This window comes from Neomonachus schauinslandi, chromosome 9, assembly GCF_002201575.2.
Source record: "Neomonachus schauinslandi chromosome 9, ASM220157v2, whole genome shotgun sequence".
Classification (NCBI taxonomy): Eukaryota; Metazoa; Chordata; class Mammalia; order Carnivora; family Phocidae; genus Neomonachus; species Neomonachus schauinslandi.
In genome coordinates, this window is record NC_058411.1 from 138553694 (window position 1) to 138576678 (window position 22985).

Below are 22985 nucleotides of genomic sequence, written 5' to 3' on the forward strand. Positions count from 1 at the left end.
AAAATCTTTAAAAAAAAAAAAAAAGAAAAAAAAGAAAAAGGAAAGATGTAAAATATCTGTTAAAGAAATTTTTGAAGAAATTTAAAGTTAAAAAATTTTAATGTGTTTTTTAAATGAGTGAAAGTAGGTACAAAATTGCTATTATGCTTATATTCTACTGGATACATTTAAAAGGGCTAGGTAACAATTTTATTTAAAAATGTTATTTACAACAGACCATATTCTCTTTATTTAAAACTCATGCTGAAAAATATTTGGTGTCAGGTTAGAAATACACAAGTGGTACAGTTTTCCAAAATTCTTTTAGGAGGCCCATATGACCAAAGGAAGTATGAAGACTGAGGCCATGACCATCCCCACTCATCCCGTAAACACCCCCAAACCACAGATCTAAAAATCAAATTCATTACCCACCGCTCCACCCCTCTCCCCTCCTGCACGTCCAGTTATGGTCAGTGGTGCTCGTCACCCGCACCAGAAACAAGTAGAAACTTCCACGTTGTCTGCTTTTCTTATGCCATCGGCTGCCAGTCTTACGGATTCAACTGTGATTTCCCTCCACCCTGTCCCCTGCGTCCCCATCACCCCTCTCCTAGAACGCTACAGTGGGCTTCCTAGGGCCGTCCGGCCTCTGATCTCTCATTCCTCCGCTCCACCTTCTGCTCTGCTGCCACGGTGGATCATTCTACCGTAGGGTTCAGGTCAAGCCACTTCCCAAGTCAAGCTGCCCACAGGACTAAGTCCAAATACTTCATCATCGCGAAACGCAAGATCCCCAGGATCAGGCATCAAGCCACCTCCCCGGGGCCAGCCCTTCTCCACGTCTCTCCACTCATCCCATGGATTACTCTCCGTTCCTTGGAACCAACCTGTACTTTGATGCCTGAAACTTCAGCCCTGAATCCTCACTCTCCACCCGCGAAAGCACCATTCTCACCACTTCACACCCACTAGGATGAGTATCATCAAAAAGACACACAGTAACACGTGTTGGTGCGGGGAGAAACTGCAACCCTCACACACTGCGCGCTGCAGCTGCTTGGGAAAACAACCTGCAGTTCCTTTGACCCAACAACGCCACTGCTGGACAGATGTCCCCAAGAAAGGAAAGCGCCTGTCCACGTGACAACTTAGACACAAAGGTTCATGGCACTATTCCTAATAATAACAGCCACACAATGGAAACAACTCAAATATCCAACACATGATAAACGAACGAATAAAATGTAGAGAGTACGCTCACGATGGCGTATTTTTTGTCACTGAAACAGGATGAAGTACTGACGCGCTACGACACGGATGACCCATGGACACGTGATGCTACATGAGAGGCCAGCCACAAAAGGCCATGTTTTGTAAAATTCTATTTATATGAAATGTCCAGCTTAGGCAAAAATCTATACAGACACAAAGTAGATTAGTGGTTGTCTAGGGCTGGGGAGACATTACCCTGACGGCTAATGGGTATGGAGTTTCTTTTAAGGAGACAGAAATGTTCTAAAATTAGATAGTTGTGGAGTTGCACAACCCTGTGAATAAACTAAAAAAAAACAACAACATAAGAGTTGCATACTTTAAATAGGTAAATTTTAAGGTATGTAAACTGTATCTCAACACAGCTGCTTACAAAAAAGACTACTCATTCTACAAAGCCCGCTTCCCTTATAAAACCCTATCTGACCCCTCGTCACTAACAACTAGTTGTTATTTTGGGTTATAGTCAATCTTGCCTTCCTGAGTTCCTGCACTCATAATTTACACCTCTAATTACCACGTACTTCATTCTGCAACTTATTAAAAAGTATTTAAAGGGTTCTAAAACCAGACTGTGTGGGTTTAAGTCCTCCCTTCAGCACTCACGAAGCATATGACCTTGTTGAAGTTATTTCTCTGTGCCTCCATTTCCTCATCCCAAAGTGAGGAAAACAGAAGTACTTAACCTCATAAGCCTTCACCTTTTGTGTAGAGAAATGAGTTAATACACATAAAATGTCAAGAATAGTGCCTGGCACATTGTATAGGCTAAATATGTAACTGTCAGCTCTTGTTGTTGTTGTATTACGACATTATTGTTCTATCAACTGTCTATATGTCTTTCTCCTGTTTCTCACTTTATATTTTAAGGTTCTAAGGAAAAGGAATAAAGTCTCTATTTTATTACCTATCCTTGTACTTCCCAAAGAAGAAGATCAGCACAGACTGACTGTAGGAGAGGAGCACGGGGGCCATGGCTCCAAGCCTAGGGAGACCTGCCTTCACCAGGGCCCACAGCACAGCAGCAGCTGGATAAATTTAATCCAAACAAGGGCCTATTGGCAAAAGAGATCAGGAAAAAATGTACCAGAAAGTGTCTGTTAAAATCTTTTACTTCCACTAAGAGATTTAAACTCTCCCAAATATAGAAGTACCAAATATATTAAGGAATCAACAGACTTACCCAAATCTTCATATTTTACCCACCTTTACCAAAATTCCTCCATATGTTCCATTTATTCATTCTTACTGAGTGCCAATTATGCACAGGGCGCCACATGCTAGACTCAGGAAATGTACAATCTATTGCTTTTCCAGGCTTATCTCCTCACGTGACTAGGAAAAGATACTAAAGGTGTCTGTCTCTAAATGCGTATGTGCAATGTTTACTCAAACAAAAACGACAGATTCCATACTTACAGAAAGTTACTCAAAAGGTGAGTTGAATTTATACAATTTCTTTTAACTGTGTGCATTTGGCAATTAATATGACTGGCCTAAAAGAAGAGTAGACTGCATCTGGCATAAATTTGGTGGAAAAAAGCTAAAAACATTGCCTATTAAAAAAAAGAAAGGCTTTCACAGATCAATATAGTACTTACAAAAGTGAATTTCTAGCACGTAGGTTATTCACTAGAACCTAAAGCATACTATGACACCTCAGATCTAATGTTATAACGTATACCAATTATGGAAGCAAAGTCTCCCAGCACCCCCAAATTCTACACAAACACCCTTCTGCAAGTGAGATTAAAGTAAAATATTCCATTCCAAATTTTGTGATTTCACACACAAAATTCTGAGGACTCTAAAATTTGTGTGCTCAAGAATGCCAGTTTAATCCCTGTGGCTGTCTTACTCCCATATCTTTCATGTGGCACTTTCGGTTCTTCCCATAACCCGTTGAGGGATGCTGCTGTTTTTACCAACGACAATACTTAGAGAGCCAGCTTATTGTCTTTACTTCCAAGTGAACAAAAGGTGTGCCGTAACAATTCACCTCAACTATCGGTCATTTCTTCAGGCATTCCTCAGACTCAAAACACCCATTAATAAATTAGAAGGGAACAGTATTTTAACTTGGCACACAGCAACTGTTCAGTAAATATTTGCTGAGTGAATGAACCTATCAGAGAAGGCACCTGTCTCTACAAACTCATGCGGAGGTACGAAACAATCCAGGACAACCTAGATATGTGGGGATATTTTTTTTTTATAGTAGTTTCTGTTACAAGTAATTATGGATTTGGTGACAACAAGAAGCACTTTGCTGTTGAGATGCAAACAAAGTATAAAAGCTGTTACACATCGTTTCTGGAAAGTTTTCAATATCTTGGATATAAGTGGGACTTCAGGGGAAAATGACAAAGCAGGGTCATCTGTTTATTTCATGATGTATACTCTAGGATGTATGGGAGCTGAAATGAGATGAATAAAAGCTAATTTACTCCTGGGACCATCCTAGAGTTAACAGGTACAGCACACACTTTATCCCTACTTCCAAAATATTGGGGTAGAGTTTTAATGTTAGTAAGTAAAAAGCCGTTGGGCCTCGGTTCCCAAATTTTGCTGCACAGTGGAGTCACTTGGGGATTTTAGAAACATAATGGCCCCCGGCCCCCCAAATTGTGATCTAATTGACAGAGTGCAATCTGTGCCTGGGATTTTTAAAGCTCAGTACACGATTCCAATGTGCAGCAATCTGGGAACCACTGTCCCAGGGTTTTTAAATTCAGAACTTTCAGCAACTTACACCTGAGGTTGGAGAATCTTCAGCTGAGTGAGGATGTCCTTCTGTACCCTGGGATTAGCTGTGGCGGTAAGGGCCATCACTGGAACAGAAGGGAACTTCTGGCGAAGCATATTCATTCTTTTATAATCTTGGCGAAAATCATGTCCCCACTAGTTGGGAGAAAAAAAATACCACTTTTCAGACTATTTGGATCTTCCTTACATAAAAAGCAAACACTGCTCACTGTATTGAGAACTATCCTTTTTTTTAGTGAGCTAGAATAAGTCACTGATTTCCCTCTATTCTGAAAATATATATCCTGTTGGTAGTATGTATTTATTGATATTTCAAGTCACATAAACCAGTATTTACCTGACTGACACAATGTGCTTCATCAATGACAAAACGTGCCAAGAGCTTCCTCTCATACAGATTCTCCAGAGTGGAAATCAGTCTATTACTCGCACAGACCTAGACCAGACATGTATCCATTAGAGATCTGAAAACATTTAAACACCACATCACCTTAAGGACTCTGTTGTCTTTAAGTTCCACTACAACTTAGGCTGCATCAACACCTCCATATAAAAGGAGTTCTTATTTCAGTGTTTGAAGAGAATTGGCAGAAGTAATAGAAAATTCCAAATGAGACCTTATAGAATATTCACCCTTCATTTAGCAAGCAGTTATGTATTAGGTCAATGGTTCTAAAACATTCTTTTTGCCTCAATATACCTGAGGTTCACCACACGTTTACGCTGGTAACAGGGTTACAGATGTGTGTCGTGGGAATGCATGTCATTTCGGGGGGCGACACATACTCTCGTATGTATGTATTTCATGGTTCTGTCTATACAGGGCCTAGAAGCAATGATATCCCAGTAGCAATGACAACATCTGGCATCCACGTCTAGATAGGGACATGTCAAAAGGACACAGAAGCAGTGAGATGGAGCTCTTCTACTTGCCAAGTCAAGGACACTTAGGAGATCCAAATAAAGAGAACTGATCATAGCCCCCTGACAAATTAAGAACCCATGATTTTATGTTGATATAAATATATATGTAGGTAAAAGGGAAAGCTCTTCCTTACAGGAGAATGCCAGCTAAATTAGAAAAATCATCATTTGGCATCCATTATAGTAAACACTGATGGAGTCATCAACGGATGATAAAGACTCTACTGGGTCAAAGTCTGATGAGTAACAGGATACTTATACAGTCTCAGTGTGCCCCACAGCAGGATACCTACTCATTACAAAAGCAAAAAATGTATGTTTATTTTTGTAATTATTATATTAATGGCAACAACAACAACAACAAAGAAATCATTGTACAGTGGAGAAATCGGGCAGACGCTACCTCAACCAAGTGATCAAAGTTAACATCACCAGTAGCGGAGTGAGTGGACATCAAGCGCGTCCCAGTCGGACGCACTGAGCACCTACCAACACCTGTGATACTACTGCCCAAATGAGCGACATAAACCTAGTCATGAGGGGACACGAGATGCACCCGAGCTGAGCGGCAGTCCTCAGAACTACTGGCCTCCACACCTCACCACTGTCAAAATCAGGAAAGACAGGAAAACTTTAAAGAGACATGACAACCGAATGCAATCCATAATCTAGGATTTCCTTTTGCTATAAAGGACATTATTAGGACAACTAGTGAGACTAGAATAAGGTTTACAGATTAAGTCACTGTATGGTATCAGTAAACATTTTCTCATTTCAATGATTTTTTTTTTTTTAAAGATTTTATTTATTTATTTGACAGAGAGAGACACAGCGAGAGAGGGAACACAAGCGGGGGAGTGGGAGAGGGAGAAGCAGCCCTCCTGCAGAGCAGGGAGCCTGATGCGGGGCTCGATCCCTGGACCCTGGGATCACGACCTGAGCCGAAGGCAGACACTTAACCGACTGAGCCACCCAGGCGCCCCGGAATTTGTTTTTAGGAAATGCACAGTGAAGTGTTTAGGGTTGAAAGGGATACCGTGTCTGCAACCTACTCTCAAATATTTTAGGAAAAAAGTAAAGAGAGAGAAAGAACGATAAAGCAATTATAGTAAAATAGTAAAATGTTACCATTTAGGGTTTCTGGGTGAAAGTTATACAGGAATCCTTGTACTATACTGTATATCAGAAATTACATCAATGGCTAAGTCGGTTGGTGGCTCAGTCAGTGCTCGTGCTCTCTCTCTCAAATAAATAAAATCTTTAAAAAAAAAGATCATGTCAAAAATTTAAAAATAATACGTATTCTAGTGGGCTTTAATGAGATAATAGAAAAATATATTGGTCTCTGCTTCCAGTTCCTGGCACAGAGCTCTTGAAACCCTTGTAATTTGCTAAGTGATAAGAATAGAAGACTCCCTCGGGGCGCCTGGGTGGCTCAGTCGTTAAGCGTTCATGGTCCTGGGGTCCTGGGATCGAGCCCCGCATCGGGCTCCCTGCTCCGCGGGAAGGCTGCTTCTCCCTCCTCCACTCCCCCTGCTTGTGTTCCCTCTCTCGCTGTGTCTCTCTCTGTCAAATAAATAAATAAAATCTTTAAAAAAAAAAAAAGAATAGAAGCCTCCCTGATTCTAGTATTTGTCTCTGACCCCATCCCTGACACAAGGCTCCGAAATCCCTTCAAAATTCTTAAGTGATAAGAGCAGCAGGAGAGTCTTTTGTTCGGGTGTGGTGACTCTGGGTGGGCTCCTGGATGGCTTCTGGGTGGGGGCTGCTCACCAGAGAGACCGGCCACGATCAGAAGCTTGGAATTTTCAGTAGCACCCCGTCCTCTAGAGAGGGGAGAGGGGCTGGAAATGATCCTGCCTAAGTGAGGAGGCTGCCACAAAATCCTGAGAGTCGGGGGCTTGGCAAGTTCCAAAGGGACGGTGAACGCATGCACACCGGGAGGGTCACTCATCCCAGTGCCACGGCGACAGAAGCTCCTGCGCTCGGGACCCTCCCAGTCCCTGCCAGTCCCCGCCCTGTGTCTCTCTCATCTGGCTCTTCATCTGCATCCTTTACCACGTCCCTTAATAAACTGGTAAATGTTAAGTGTTCCCCTGAGTTCTGCGGGCCGCTCTAGCACATTAATCGAACTGAGGAGGGGGTCATGGGAACCTCTGATTTGTTAGCCAAATCGGACAGAAGGTATGGGTAACCTGGGGACCTTCTACTTGCTGCTGGCAGCTAAAGAAGGGTGGGAACCATCTTGAGAGGCCAAGCCCTTAACCTGTGGGATCCGAGGCTACCTCTGTGCAGACAGTGTCAGAGTTGAGTTAAACGGTAGGAAACCCTGCTGGGGTCACAGAGAGCTGCTCAGAGTGAGGAAAAACGTCCACACATTTGGTCACCAGAAGTGAAACACTCTAGGTGATGGAAAAGGAGAAAACACAGAAGGGGAAGACTGGGTTTTTCCCTCCTCAGGAGGCAGCACTGGGCTGTTTTTCTAACACAGCTTTAATACCATATTTTAAAATAATGGTATCAATACAAACCTTCTCTGGAGTAACATATAGAAGTTTGATAATTGGGTCTTTCTTGGATAATTGCAGGTAAATACTTGTTGCTTCTGAGTCAGTCTTATCACCTGTCAGATATGTAGCTGGAATCTAAGTACAAAAGTGGTAAACGTAAGCATATATTTATCCTTAGGTTCTATATTTTATAAGTCACATATCAAACCTGGGTCAAAGGAAAGATAATCTCAATGCAGTGAAAATAAGTATTTAGAACGTATTTAAAAAAAACTTCTCTTAGCCATAACTCAAAATACTCCCATTAATTTCTTTCTTTTTTCTCTTTTAGACTGCCTTTGCTTTTCATATCTGTAAGAAGATAAATATGAATTCAGTACCCAAGAGAGTCACATCCTAAGGTACAGCTTGTTTTAGTTTGGGAAAATGTATCTCCAGCATTTTTAAAGCACAGGGACAATGAGAGGGCCGTAGCATCAGGCCTGGTGGGCCACTGGGGATGGGCACCGCACAAACACATTCTTTGGGAGAAAAATCAAACCAGTGGTCTTGTTGAGGGGTGGGGGCTCATAACCTTGAAAATATGCAGGATTTGGCAGAATACATTCATATACGTTCTTAACCTCAGCCAGGAGGAAAAAGGACGCACGTGTGGGGGTGCTCCTGTGCAAGCATTTTGAGATGTGAAGAAAGGTGGGAACTATGCTGATCCCACAGTAGTAAGAAAAGAAACCCTTTCACATTCATAAAAGAAATTCACATCAGCAAAATACAGGTTAAAAGTTCTTGATAAATTACATTTTTCTAGAATAAAATCAGACTGAACTACAGAAGGTTATCTGTTATAAGAATTTTCAAAGACCCGTACAACTTAATGAAACTGCTGCGTTTTATTCTTATAGTTCATGAACTACTTAACAAAAAAAGGTTACCCAGAGTACTGAAATATAGTTACTTTTATGTGTTTATTAGTATTTTTATTATAATTGGTAGTGTTTTCACTTACATCCAAGGAAGTCAGCTTTTGGACTTGATCTACTATGAGTGACCTCAAGGGAGAAATGACAATAGTGACACCAGGAGAGACACAGGCAGGGAGCTGGTAACACAGACTTTTACCACCTCCTGAAAGGACAAACAAAAAAAAAAACCAAAAAAAAAACAAAAAAAACAAAAAAACAAAAACAGAAAAACCTGTCAGGTTCCATCTTGAGAACACGAAGGCAAAAGTTACAAAGTAAATCATATGGTAGTATTTAAAAGCAATTAAGTAATAGGACACCAAGTGACATTCCCCATGGTGCCAACAATTTGCCATATTCGAAGGAGTCAAAATATTTAGACAATTTAAATGTGCGGAAATTACTTTTTAGGACATCTCATGTACTCACACATGACTGCAAAAGCAGGAATCAGGGCAGGGAACTTAGAGGCAATAGAATGGCTTTAAAAATCTAATTGGGAAATCCAAATGCAATACAAGGGGTATTCTACCACAGTATTAGGATGAAAATAATTACTCTGTATAATATTTAATTTTTAAAGACTTAAAATGTGATAAACTATACATCACTTAAGACCACAGTGAACATGTTTAATATTTCTTTGATGATTAAGAAAACGCTTGCAGGATCTCACTTTTTTAAACCACTAGTATGAACCTTTCAACGTTAAGTATCTGTGCTTTGACTCCCTGTATGTTTATCAATAGGGAAATATTCCCAATCTGCCTTTGAGATAAAAAGAAGGGTAGAACTACGCTGGTGTGTACTAACAGAAGATGAAGAGAAAGGCATTCTGAGATGCACCCCCATCTCTCTGTGTAACTCTAATTCAAGATGGTAAGACAATCAGTACACATTTAATGAGAACTAAAATGATTAGTCTCTAATTTTCAACTTCTCCCATCCACTAAAGGTAGAAGCTTGTGCCAGGCAGTTTCTAGGAGTTTGTTTTTTTTTTTTTTTAAACTGTACATCACATTCTACCTTTTTTTTTGCATGTGGGGTAAGTACATTTCATTTTGGTATATATGTACATGTAAATGTCAAGGAAAGATTGGGAAGCTGTGTTTTAGCTTCTATTCCACTACTTAATAGGCTGTCTGACTTAGAAACACCAGCTAACCTTACCAGGCGTCAATTTTATCACCTGCAAAATGTACTAGATCAGTGTTTTTTGGGGGGGGGGGGTTCTAAAAGAAACCTTATTTGGATCTTTATCTGTATAAATCAAGAGGTTGAAACTGGGGTGGGAAGACCCTCAAAAAGCCCCTCGAAGTCCTAAAGGACCATGAAAAGTCCTGAAACCACTGGACTAGATCATTGTCATGATCCCTTCCAACTTCTGTTCTGCAATACCAAACCAAGTCAGAGCAGGAGACAGTGAACAACAAGTTAATGAAATATGAAACGCTGATTATTAAACCAGTGTTGTCTAAATTCTACAGTCAGCTTGAAAAAGCTCAGATGCTTGCTCAACATAATTTAATAACGATGGCAATAACTAATTGCTAAAGTTCACAGCAAGGTGGGTAAAAGGCAGAGGGAAGGCTCCATGTAAGTACCGCAGCTCGGATTCCTGAGCTCCCTATGCTAAGTGCTGCTTTAATATTCCTTCTTGGATGACTGTAAACCATCAGACAGCTGTTACAGACTTTAATGGCACAATGAAAAGTCCTGGATCTCTTCAAAACGGAGGCCAAGAAAGCTATGGCTAAACGCTTTCCGTTTAATCCTCACGACATTCTGTGCAGTATTATCATCATCCTCCCTGCACACAGGAGGAAGCCGGCGCTCGGGGTGAAGGGCCTCGCTCAAGGTCACACTGCGAGTAAGTGGCAGGGCTGTGCCTTGAGGCCAGGCCACCGCTCCAGAGCCGATGATCTTAACCACCCTTCAACACTAGACTGTGCCAAATAAAGTGCCAGAGATGGGCAAGGTCTCTGACGGTAATTTTTTTGTTCAAGTTCCAGACTAATTTAGACTTCAAAAAAAAGAGAGAGAGCTAGAAAGAGGGAAATTCTAGATCGATTCAACACAACAAGCTTTGAGCTGCGAATCTTAACGGGCTATTAGTGTTATCATGTCAACAGAGGACGTGAGGTAATACACTGTCTCACTGAAGCACAGGTGGTTTAGAGGTCCCTTAATGATGGAAATACCATGTGGGTGTTCGTTTTATTTCTACTAAAGGGCTTTCATTTAACATCTGCCAATGGACTCCTGCCAATTTACATCTAAAAATACATACCAGTGGGCATTAAGATAAAACAGTCTTCACCCAGCAGTGCAGCATTGATCGCCTCTAGCTGATTAGTTCTAAAATTATGCAGGCCAAATTTTTTATGAAAAATCTTCATCATTTCTTTTGTATGAGGAAAACTAAGACTTTGGAAACGCTCGTGTTTCAGATTTCTGGATGCTAAATTTTGCGCCGACTTGTCTGAGAAAATAATCGATATTAAGAAAAATCAGTGCATTATTGTTAACAAGTCAGTTTTAGCATTTACCCTTTGCCACACAAAATCAAAGGCATACATGTCCCTGCAGCACATCTTTCTTTAACCACTTTATCAGGGTTTCATCCTCGCCAAATGTCAAAGCCGCCAGAGACTTCCTGAGGCCAAATTCCAGGCTTTTCCTTGATCTTTCTGCAGCACCTACCACTTACTATTTCATTTATTCCCTTCTTCCTTCTCTCTTGACCTTCAAGACAATCATGGGTTTTCTACTTAAATTCTCTCTCCTGGCTCCACTTTCTCCACCTGCCCCTTATAGTTGGGAGTCTTTGCAGACTTGAGAGTCTTTTAGCCATTCTTGCTTTGGAATTCTCCTAGTGCTCTGATCTTAAACATCACCTCTGTGCACAGAATGCTCTTTCGTAAGGTCCCACTGACACCTGCCGAAGTGCCGGTCCTGCACGCGTCTCCAGATGTCTGCAAGACATTTCTACCTGAATGACTTACCAACACTTTAAGCTCCACAAGTCTTAAAATAGCCCTCCTCAGCTTTTCTCCCAATCGGCTCTGCCTCCTGACTCCCCTGCTCTGCTAATGGTGTCACAGATTTCTCAGTCACTGGGTCTGAAACCTCGGAGGCATCTCGGCTTCCTCTGCTTTTCTTCCAATGTGTCTATCACATCCACCCCCCTGCTCTGCTCCCTGCTCTGCATCCCTGCTCTCGCAGCCCTGGTTCAGCACATAGAACAAGGGGTGCTCACGCCAGCTCTGGCAGTCTCTCTCATCCCAACACTCGACTGTCTCAAAGATAATTGGGAACATCAAGTATGACACATTCTAACGTGATACAAAAATAAATCCATTAATGGTTATTCTAAAGGTCAACAGTGTAACTGTTAAGAACAACCTCCGTGGTATTAAGTCATCAATGGCAAAAATAGGCAAGGCTGTACTTTATAAAACCTTACACATAGAAACTTGTTTCAGTTAAAAAACACTTGGCAATAACTTTACAGGGTTGATGTAAGGTTTTAAAATTAATTTTGGCTTCTCTCTGCAGCCTTTCCAGTGACTAACTGCACTTCTCCACAAACTTCTTCTAAACTGTGAGCTCCAGGAGGACAGGGACTACTTGTTACTCATCTGTCTATGACCAGAACCCAGCACAAAACAGGGCCGGAGTGCGCACTCCATAAATATTTGTTGAATGAATTAAAAGGATTTTAGGCCCAAAGAAATAATTTGTCTTTTTTCTTTTTTTAGAGAGAGAGTGCGCGCGCGCACAAGCAGGGGGAGCAGCAGGCAGAGGAAGAAGCAGGCTCCCCACTGAGCAAGGAGCCCAATGCAGGGCTCCATCCCAGGACCCTGGGATCATGACGTAAGTTCAAGGCAGATGCTTAACCGCCTGAGCCACCCAGGCATCCAAGAAATAATTTGTCTTAAGAAATTTCTGACTTCATGTCTTTCTTAGACTGCCCTGCATGTTTCTCTACTTTATAAATTGATCAATTTTCATCAATTCAGAGTTCTAAAAATACATACAATTACAGTTTTAACATATAAATTCAGCCTTGCTTTTACTCATCCCCCAAATTATTAAAAACTTGGTCCTTATGAGCTTTATTGTTTTAGGGACTTAAAAAATGTTAATTTAAAGGCAAAGCACATTTGTAATGACTTTAGAGCTTTACTACAATAGGTTATAATTACTCATTTTATAAAACTACAGCTGCTACGGAGACAAAGGAGCAACTTGCTTTTGAAATTGTGATTTGTAATTCATAGTATCAGCAGGAATTTGCATAGAAACAATGTACTTTTCAAGCAAGGATGATTTGCTATCGGTTTTCTTACACAATTCTGATTTTGGACAGTTATGTTTTCATATAAAATATAAGCATTTATTTTAAACTTACCAGTGTAATTCTGAATTGACTCTGAGTTTTTATTTTGAGCAGTAGATGCCACTGGAAGACAGTTTGTCTTGGCTGAAGAAATTCTTTCTGATACTGGCTTAACTGGCCGACCTTCCTTAATAGGTTGACAGGCAGCTGTGGAAGATTTGCTGGCTGCTAAACTATGCATAATATTTTCCCAGTCATCATCATCATCATCGTCATCAAAGCCATCTATGTCAAAAGTGTCAATATCACAGGCAGCCTGGATTTCTCTTTCTAAGTCATTTATTGGAGCAGCGCGTTTATTCTGATCTTTCACAGCCGTGCTTGTGAGAACATTTCCCAGGAAGTAAGAGCTTTCATTTCTTTTTTCTATCCTTGGTGTTTCAGCCCAGTTGCTACTTACAAAGGACTTCTGTAAATGGGGACTGAATAACGGTCTTTCAAGGGGATTCTTCGTGGTGGCTGAGAATCCTGTCTTTCCCGGGGTAGTAGCCAGTAAACACTCCCTAGTGGAACTGGAATGTGAGGGAGGGTGTGGAAAATTTAACTCCTTAACAGAATTCCCTGTAGGACAGGAATTGCCCTTTGGAAATGCATCGAGAGCAGAAACAGATGCCATCCCCTCCGGAGGGCTACCAGGTGAGTCAGGCCTGCATCTCCACCCTGAAGCAAGAATACTGGCGTCCCTTGTATTAAAGTCGGCTTCGGCCAGGAGCTTCCTTCTGAAGAGGAAACAGAACACCACATGAAATGTGAGGCCACGCAAGTATACCTTTAGTTTTCATCCCAAACTGTGGCGAAATATATCCTCTTTTCCTCAGTCTCGAAAATGTGAATACAAATGCTATAGGGGCGGTTTGGAAAGTAAATAAATTTAAAACATAAAGCACAGTGATAATTAGCCTACTCCGTTTCCTGCTCAGAATGCCTGGAAATTCTGCCCCATACGTTCTGACTTAGGTCGGTCGAAATGTAATCAGATATATTCCAGAAGAAGAAAAAGTAAGATACCTGATGTCCCGCTGCTGACGCAGTTCATTCCCACAATCCAGAGCTTTCAGTTCATCATCAGGAATAGTATCGACTAATTTACAGATCTGGTCCATCACGTGAATAAGCTGCTGCTGCAAACTTGTCTGTCTAACTATAAAGTGTTATAATTTCGTTAATATTTTTCCTTGAAAAAAGACTTACAATTTTGACAGTCACGCATGTCAAATTGACAGTAGTTTAACAACAAGATTATGAGCTACCCTATATTGCCATATTATCTGCCTGTGAAATAATCTGAAATCATGTTATCTCTACTTTATTTCACGAGAGTCCAAAACTGCGTTATCATCATTTCATTTCATGTTAGTTTTCAATTATTTCTCTCAGGGTAACCAATGTCATTGTAAGATGCAAAGGTTTATCAGCTTACTATCATTTTTCACTAACTTCAGGGGTAAAGCTCACCATGCCCAGACAAGGTATCAAGAACTCCACCCCACCTGCAGTCCCAGGCTGCCCGGCACCCACGCTTCCTTCAAGGAAACAACTCAGCACTGAGACTTTCTCTTTGGAGACACCAGGCCCCCAACCTCTGGGCATCTGATGTCAGGCAGCTCAAAGAGAAGTAGGTCTGGGAGTTTTCTGACTGGAAAAGAAGACTTCTCTTTTCAATAAGCTGGACAGGCTGCTGGTGGCCGCCCCTGCCACCACCCCGGGAAACACAGCTTGAAAATAAGACCCACACAAGGGAAAGCGGAAAACGAGAAAGAAAGGAGCGGGGGGGGACTGAGATGGGGCCAGGGGGTGGAAGAGAGGCGAGAAGACAGGTGTGAGAGAGAGAAATGCCTGGTGATGATGTTTGCATGTCAGAATCCGGCCAGCCCGCTCCACATTTTTTAAATTTACGTTGTAGAACTAAGAAAAAGAATGTCAAAGGAGGTAAGGCTTTAAATGAAGGAAGAAAAGAAAGGGCTAGAGTAGCAATGGGAAGCAAGGAAGATGCCTACTCCACCCCGAGGACCTAAGGGATGTGGGAGAAATAAACGGTTTAGGTGGGCTGCAGAGGGAACTATTCTCAGGAGACAATCCAAGAGCTAACAGGAAGAGAACGGTCAGAGAAGAGAATGAGGTTACCGGGAAATCACTGGAAGAGGGCAGCCCGTCGTAGGGTCCAAAGGGCAGGAAGGAGAGGGAGAGAGGACAGACGGGGGGTTGGGGGGACAAGCGTCTCTGTCAGAATGACTTGGGAAACATGGACTTTTACTGTGACCGGCATGGACCAGGACGTGAGGTCGAAGATGGTGAAGAGGAATTGCTGAATCCCCGTTTTGCCTGTTTTCTCTACATGGAGAACGGGTATCAGATTGGAAAGAGGAGAATGAACAATGGTCTGAACGAAATGAAAGCCAAGATAGGCTCAGAGAGAGAACAGCTATTGAAAAGGAGCTCAAGTCTCCTTGTCTAGACAGATGACACCTCAGAAAACAAAGGAAACCTGCAAAGAAGATCCCACTGATACGTGAGGCATTCAGTGAACAGGACAGTCAATGGAAGAGCGAAGACAGGCAAACCCTGTTCTAATTTTCAAAAAATTCTGAACGGATTGCCAAAAGCTATAGGCTGGTGCTTTGGATGTTAATTCAAGGCAAAATTCTAGAACATGTTATCAAATGGCTGCTTTGTGAGCTCTAAGAAGAAGAGGAAACGATTATAGAGTTAGCAAGAGCTCATATAAATAAATCAGTAATCTTAATGTATCTCCTTCTTTGAAGGGATTACCAGACTGGCAGATAACAATAGCTACCATTTATCGAAGGCCGAGAGTACACTGGGCCCTTTACCATGAATCCTGACAAATACCCGGCAAGGTAGATGTCATTCTTCTCATTCCATAGAAGAAACTGAGGTTCAGAGAAGCTTCACTAATTTTCCACAGTCTCCCAGCCAGAGGCAGGAGGAGACAGGTTCGTACCTGGGGACTGCATCACTCAGAAGCCCATGTCCCCCACCCTGTTCCCTCTTGCCGCCTCAGACCCTGAACCTGTGGAGTCCTGTGAGTCTTCTGCAGCCCCGTGGGCCAGGGAGAGCAGCAAGGTCTCAAGGCAGGTTTGTGACAACACGACATCAGCTGAGAGGGAGACCTCGGATGACATTCTGTCCTTGCCCCCGGCCTAGCCCACCACTTTATCAGTGGGACCATGCCGCACCAGCTGCAGAGCGTGTGGCTACAAACATAAACTCGGGAGCCTGCACACCGCTGGGTTTCAAGCCCCGCTCTGCCGTTGTCTAGTTCTGTGAGCACATGTAGTCCTAGTTAACCTCCTGTGCCTCGGTTTCCTTATTCGTAAAACGGGGAGAAGAGAAACTACCTTACAGGGCTGCTGAGAGGATGAAGTTAATAGCACAAAACATCCAGAAGAGCGCTGAGGACATCAGGTGTTTCAGGGACATCTCTAACAATAAATTCAGACACCAAAATAAAGAAAACGAAATTGGGAGGAAACAGAAACAACACACATATGTTGTGCATGCACACCACCACACGTGTGCACGTGCACACACACCCTACCACACGTGCGCACTACACACGTGTGACACACGCGCACGCGCGCGCACACACACACACACAAGTACAGAACCCATCAAAAAAGGCCAGAACACGTTGCAGAAATATTCAGAGAATGAAAAAAGAGCTTTTGGAAGAGGGCTGATTAAAATGAAAAACCCCATAAACGAGTTAAAGATAAAAGTTGGTAAGTCTCCCAGAAAGCAGAGAAGCAAGAGATGGAAAATAGAAAAGATAACTCATAGAAGCCTAATATCCAAATAATAGAAGTTCCAGAAAGAGTGAAAGAGAAAAGAGAAGACAAACAAAAAAAGAAAAGAAAAAGAAATAGTATCAGAAAACTTTCCAGGATAGAAGGACACAGGCCTCGGAACTGACAGAGCCCCTGTGAAGTAGAAATCAGGAGTGGGAAAGGAGGCTGCCGCTTTCCAAAGTTGTAGGGTGGCTGCATTCTTTATATTAGATATTTAATAGAAAGTTTAAAAATGAATTAGAAACAAATCAAACAAAAAGTATTAAACTCTGCATGGACATCAAGTCATAAACCCAGAGTACAAACAAGGGAAAATCAGGAGGATGGAAGGTCTCAAAACCAGTATCTATAAAGAGAGTTAAAAGACCCAACAATATTTAGCCCTTAAAAAAAAAAAAAAGGGAAAAAAGAAAAGCTTCTAGGAGCTTTAGACTTATCTCACAAGGATTAAAGTTCCAGGAAAGCAAATTCTGACTCAATGTGAGAAAAAACTTTCTAACTAGTAGTGTTTTCACATTAGAGAGTGGACTATCTTTAGAGAACACGAGTTTCTGGGTTATTCGAGCAAATGCTGGCTAACCAGCGCCGAGGGGTGCTTCTGTGTTAGAGCTGAGGAACTGCAAGTTTGCCATCTTATGCCAGACAGCCACAGGTTAAAAATACAACCGTACTTTGTTTTCCAACGTTAGGTGGTTAAAATATGTGCTATGTCGAAATACCTTTTGTACCGTCACAGTCTGTGCTGGTCTCTTGAGTGGGCTGCTGCGTTGTCATCCCCTCGGGCATTAGCAAGTCCTTGGATGTGCTAGGACCATCCTTTGTGCCAGAGGTGTCAAGATCCTTTAACATACTGCAAATTAAAAAATATAAAACCAACCACAGTACAGACTTAGACCAAATGTATAATTTTTCCTCTCATGTTTTTCCACGACTGGTCAGACAATATATAACAGAAAAGAGAAACATGTTTTTTTATCTCTATTCTAGAACCTCTTCAAAGTCTCCCATCTTCTGGCCCCGAGAGACCTTTTCAATTCTATCTCCAATTATATCCTTCCAGTAACCCTGTGAGGTGTCACAGGGCACGACTTACATTCCTCACAGGAGCCCAGCGTGGTCTACTTGGTCTACCTGAGGGATTCTGCCTCACTCTCCTCTCAATTTGGAAAACCCAGGGTCCAATCTCTTCCGATAATTTATCATTCTATACAAAAATTATTAACACATATAAACATGGTCAGCCTGACTGGATACAAGAAATACTTTAAAAGTAACAAAATAAATGAGCATTAAAATTAGTGTTAAGAGAGGGTACCATGGAAATCCAAAGATAACACCTTCTGGAACTTGAGAAGGCTTCGCCAAGGAGGGAGATTTGAGGAAGCCTTGAATGACAGGTATGGGAAAAGTAACGGAACGTGAGGAGAGACAAAGGACAATTCTCTTTATTTGATATCAACTGTACTTGCCTAAAGCAGGATTTTGGAATGCAATCCTCTTCGTTTTTTTTTTTTAAAGATTTTATTTATTTATTTGACAGAGAGAGACACAGCAAGAGAGGGAACACAAGCAGGGGGAGTGGGAGACGGAGAAGCAGGCTTCCGGCTGAGCAGGGAGCCCAACACGGGGCTTGATCCCAGGACCCTGGGATCATGACCTGAGCCGAATGCAGACACTTAACAACTGAACCACCCAGGCGCCCCAGAATGCAATCTTCTAACTTAATTGAACAGTGATAAATAACTATGCTTTATATAGTCTTAAAAACTGATAATTAAAGAAAAGGCCTTATATTTTTAGCAATGTTTTCTAGATTGTCGGTTTGTCTCATTTGGCTCATTGGAGCTTAGGGTTATCATAAGGGCGTAACTGGAGATAGAAATGAAGAGGTAATGTGGGGCCTGAAGACGGAGGACTCTGAGGGCTGGCTCGAGAGGTTCGGGCACGCAGGAGATACACAAACATTTTTCTCTTTTTTGTTATTTATTACCTGACTGCTACACCTCCGAAATTAGTCCAGAAGTCACAACCACTGTTTCAAAACAAGATAAAATACAAAATAAAATTTAAGTGTGTACTGCACATAGTGAGAGTATCATTTGTGAAAATTCTATTTCAGTTTTAAAATATATACAAATATGTATTTGAGATTGCAATGGAAAATACAGAGAGAGACTACTTTGGGAATAACCCTGGAAATAAACATTTTCCAACTGCTAAAAATCTAGGTAAAGTTAACCATGGTATGACAACTCAATAAATTAGGTAGCCATTAGAAAGAATAAAGACTATGTAGCAATATGGAACATGTTTTAAAAATGTTAAGAGAAAAGAAGAATAAAAAATTATAGTTACATATTGATTACAGCAATGCAAAAATCACATACACATGTAGAGGGTATGAAAACCTAACATGGGTAAAGAAAATGTCTGGTTTGTTGGAACTGCAAAACGACAAGCATCCTGGTAAGCTGGCTGCAAGGTCATCTGTGCAACACACACTTTTTTAATAAATAGAGAAAAAAAACCCAGATGTTCCGTAGGAATCAGTATGGTCCAGGAAATAGCCCTACACTGGATCCTAGTCCATGTGCCATTAACTCTATCATCCTGGGCAATCCCCTGCTCCCCCCCGGGCCTTGGCTGCTTCTCTGTTAAATGAGAATCTTGTTTAGAATCTACATTCTATATGAACTCTTGCTCAGTTCTTTCATGTTCTATAATTCTGTCCTAATTTCTATGGGAAGGGAGGAGAGAGCAGCTCCTGTAGTTTATTAGTTTTGTCATCAAACAGTAATCACACTCCAACTTTTCCCTCCTCTTTAAACAACCTAACCCACCTGTTAAAACACAACCCCAGAGGAACAAGGTTATGCAGGCAAACACCTCCTTCCTGCCTGCCTTCCTTAATTAAGGTGGTATACTAGAGGGACATGTTTCTCATCAAAATACTGGTTCACAGTAAATACTCCACCACTCACCTGGACCATGATCTAAATTGGGTCAGGGATGGAGGTAAGACTGACTACTAGTATTTTAAGCTATTGATGGGTTATGTGTACCACCTCGTTTTCCCATAATACTGCCAATTAACCACAACCATGTCACTGATTGACTAAAATTCAGTGAATGACAAATATAATGGCCAATTCTATTCTGCAGGGCAAAGAGAAAAGAAAAGAAGAGAAAAGAACAGGACATATTATTTACTAAGTCACTTCCCAAATAAGGAGTTAGTTTTGTGTCATTTCAGGTCTAGGAGTTTGGAAATATAGTATTTCTAGGAATATATTCCACATGTCAAAATCAACTAAATAAAACTGTTTGGAGGTCCCTCGTAATTAATCATAATGTAACTTTACAGCTTTAAATACCACCAATTAAATAAAATGTATAAATAGGGATTTTTTTGATGCTTTCATGTGGATATAAAACTTTGCAGAAGCATGAAACGAATCTAAAACAGAAATGACACTACCCAGCTAAACAGAAGTAGTTCAAATATGCCAGAAATAAACAATAATGTTCATTGATTAACTTGCTGTTTTACCTGAAACATTTTAAAGAGGAAGAAGAGGCAGAAATCACTTCTTCTTCTGGAGAAGGTGGGACAAAGTCTGTATCGTAATAATCTTCGTCAAGCTCAACACATGGAGACTTCTCAACTGAATGTAATTCCATTTCTTCCAAGTTCTTCTTTTCACTACCATCTAAAGTAAAACCGTGGATAAACACAGGTTACTTTCATCGCTACTGAGACAGAAAGTGCAGGGCAGGAGCACTGGGGTGGGCGCTCCGGGCGACTCATGCCCCCTGTGTGCCCTCCTTCCACACGTCCGTGCTGGGGCTTTCTTCATGAATAATGACGGAGTCACCTGGATTAAATCTAACGGATGCGGGAATGAGGCTGAAGATCTGCTTAAGGATTTGCATGACGGTCTCCAGTTCAATTATGAAACTTCTGTTTTTCTATTTTTCACTCATATTTCAATAAGAGGGAAGTATAAGAGATGAATCTGATAATTGTACATTGTTAACTTTACCACAAAGGCACCCTAGTTAACTGAAGTCCCCCACAGTCGGTGTCTCTCTCGACTATGTGGGATAACAATGCCCAATGGTTGCTTTCCAGTTTATCTCTGACCCAATTTTCTCTCCATAAGCAGCCAGCATTTGATTAGACTACAGTTGTACTTATTATCAATCACTTTTCTGTCCCCTCTCACCCCCTAGTAACCTTGATGGGATTCAGGTGTTTAGAAGCGTTAGTCTCACACTTACAACCACTTCATAGGGTGGGTACTTCCACACATGGCTAATCTCAGCTGTGAGGTTCTGGACACCTAAAAACTAGGAGAACTAAACAGATAATGATTTGAATGTCATCTGTAATACTTTAATAGCATAATTAGATCACGTCATACATCCACATTTGGTGGGAACAAGCCATAAAGGAATTATAATGGAAAGGCTTGGTTTCACGTCCCAATTCTGCCACAAGCTAGCCAGTAGGCCATCAGGAAACCATTTAACTGGGGCGCCTGGGTGGCTCAGTTGGTTAAGCGACTGCCTTCTGCTCCGGTCATGACCCTGGGGTCCTGGGATTGAGCCCCATATTGGGCTCCCTGCTCTGCAGGGAGCCTGTTTCTCCCTCTCCCCCTGCCTGCCACTTCCCCTGCTCTCTCTTTGTCAAATAAATAAATAAAAATCTTAACAAAAAAAGAAACCATTTAACCTCTATGGACCTTATAGAGCTATCCTTGGTGTTTATATAAAAACTGTATTAGAATAAAATTTGTCATTTCATCCGTAGGTCCTGCCTCAAGAAAGTGGCCAACAGACTGTGTAACAGGTCCCTCCACAGAGCCTAAGGACAAAGGCTGTATCTATTTGCTATTGTTCCCGGTGCCTAGCTTTGAATAAATTAATACAGTCAACATACTGAAAGGAGATAAAACATCATTTTTACCTCTTTCTTCTCCTAAATGAGTTTTTAAAGGATGACTCTCCTGAGCATCTCCACATATAAGCTCTTCAGGATTGGGGTCATCGTCAATGCAAATCACATCGTTACTGAACCATTCCGAGTCGTCATTCTGTTTCTTAGTCAAACATGCTTGCTTGCTTTCAGAGGAGGATGGAGTCAAATCAGCCTTTCCTGTATTTGCTTCGGGAAGCTGTGCTTTCAAAAAGTTTCTCTTAGACTTTTTTGATTTCTGAGCAGTGCTTACTCTCACAAAGTGATTTTTGCATGGCATAACAAATGCTTTTGAATTTCCAGAAGTATCAAAGTCATCCATATCATCCCAATCATTGATGGTAATAAAGGAATCTGATGAAGAACTAAATTCTAATTTCTTGAAAGTAGCATTACTGGATTTCTTTACAATTGGTGTGTTTGGCGTATTACATAAGACTCCCTGTGAAACCTGCAACACATCTGGCAATAATGGTTTTGAAACAGCTCTCCTGGTTTGCTGTCCTGCTGGAGCACTTTGGAAGTCGCTGGGCCTTGTCTGCTGACTTGTGGTGAGGGGCGGAGGTCCAGTGAAGGAAAAGGCCTCAGTGACATTAACATCTTTATCATTGAACACAGGTGTTTTCGCTACTGACACACTAGTGACAGATACATTGCTGGCCGTCGTTATTTTCTTTTTAAAAGTAAAACCTCTGAAAGATAATTGAAAAACTGAATTAGACTGATTAGTTTTAACAAACCCACCAACTATACAAACTCTAAAATTCGTTACTGATGTATATATACAGCAACTCCTTCACTGTATCACAAATGAGCAAAGAATCTATCTCCCTCTGATTTTGAAATTTATATGGTAACTTCAGTTATACTTTGTATGCTCTGATCTTTCCAATTTAGAAGCTAATTATTCAGTTTTGAGAGTATTCGGGCCATTCCCACTACTTTATTTCTCAGGCAGGTCGTCCTTAATGTCCAGCGGGAGGAGACAGCATATAAGGAAAAGAGAAGAGACTCAAATGTGGTGACTTGTTGTCTCTCTGATACAAGTTCTGTGGGGAAGAGAGGTGACAACTGAACAGGCCACACTGGAATCTGAAGGACAAGTAAAAGGGACAAGTGTCTTGGATATCTGCTGGCCTTGGTGACATGAAGTTTAATGGTAACTTTAAAGTCCAGCACCCAGAACAGTTGGTAAAGCTCTAGAAATTATTATTAAATATATTATTATATTATATATAATTAAATATATTATTATCAAATAGAATAGAAATATTTATTAAAGAATAGAAATTATTATTAAATATTGTCAGAAGGAGTTTGGAGTCTAGCTTGGAGGAAAGAAAAGAAATGGAGAGCTACAGTGTCCTTATAAACTGTTTT

General features: G+C 41.3%; 1 protein-coding gene across 1 annotated transcript in view; it reads right to left on the reverse strand.

The window, feature by feature from the left end:
- Nucleotides 1–22985, reverse strand: part of BLM (BLM RecQ like helicase) — a 60266-nt gene that overhangs the window by 36878 nt on the left and 403 nt on the right. Inside the window, exons 2-11 of the mRNA XM_044918307.1 lie at nucleotides 21597–22297; nucleotides 20178–20337; nucleotides 17356–17477; nucleotides 13827–13959; nucleotides 12831–13537; nucleotides 10707–10898; nucleotides 8461–8579; nucleotides 7476–7589; nucleotides 4358–4456; nucleotides 4007–4155 (exon numbers count right to left, since the gene is read on the reverse strand). Of these exons, the coding sequence (XP_044774242.1) occupies nucleotides 4007–4155; nucleotides 4358–4456; nucleotides 7476–7589; nucleotides 8461–8579; nucleotides 10707–10898; nucleotides 12831–13537; nucleotides 13827–13959; nucleotides 17356–17477; nucleotides 20178–20337; nucleotides 21597–22297 (2496 nt within the window). The remainder of the gene's footprint in view (nucleotides 1–4006; nucleotides 4156–4357; nucleotides 4457–7475; nucleotides 7590–8460; nucleotides 8580–10706; nucleotides 10899–12830; nucleotides 13538–13826; nucleotides 13960–17355; nucleotides 17478–20177; nucleotides 20338–21596; nucleotides 22298–22985) is intronic.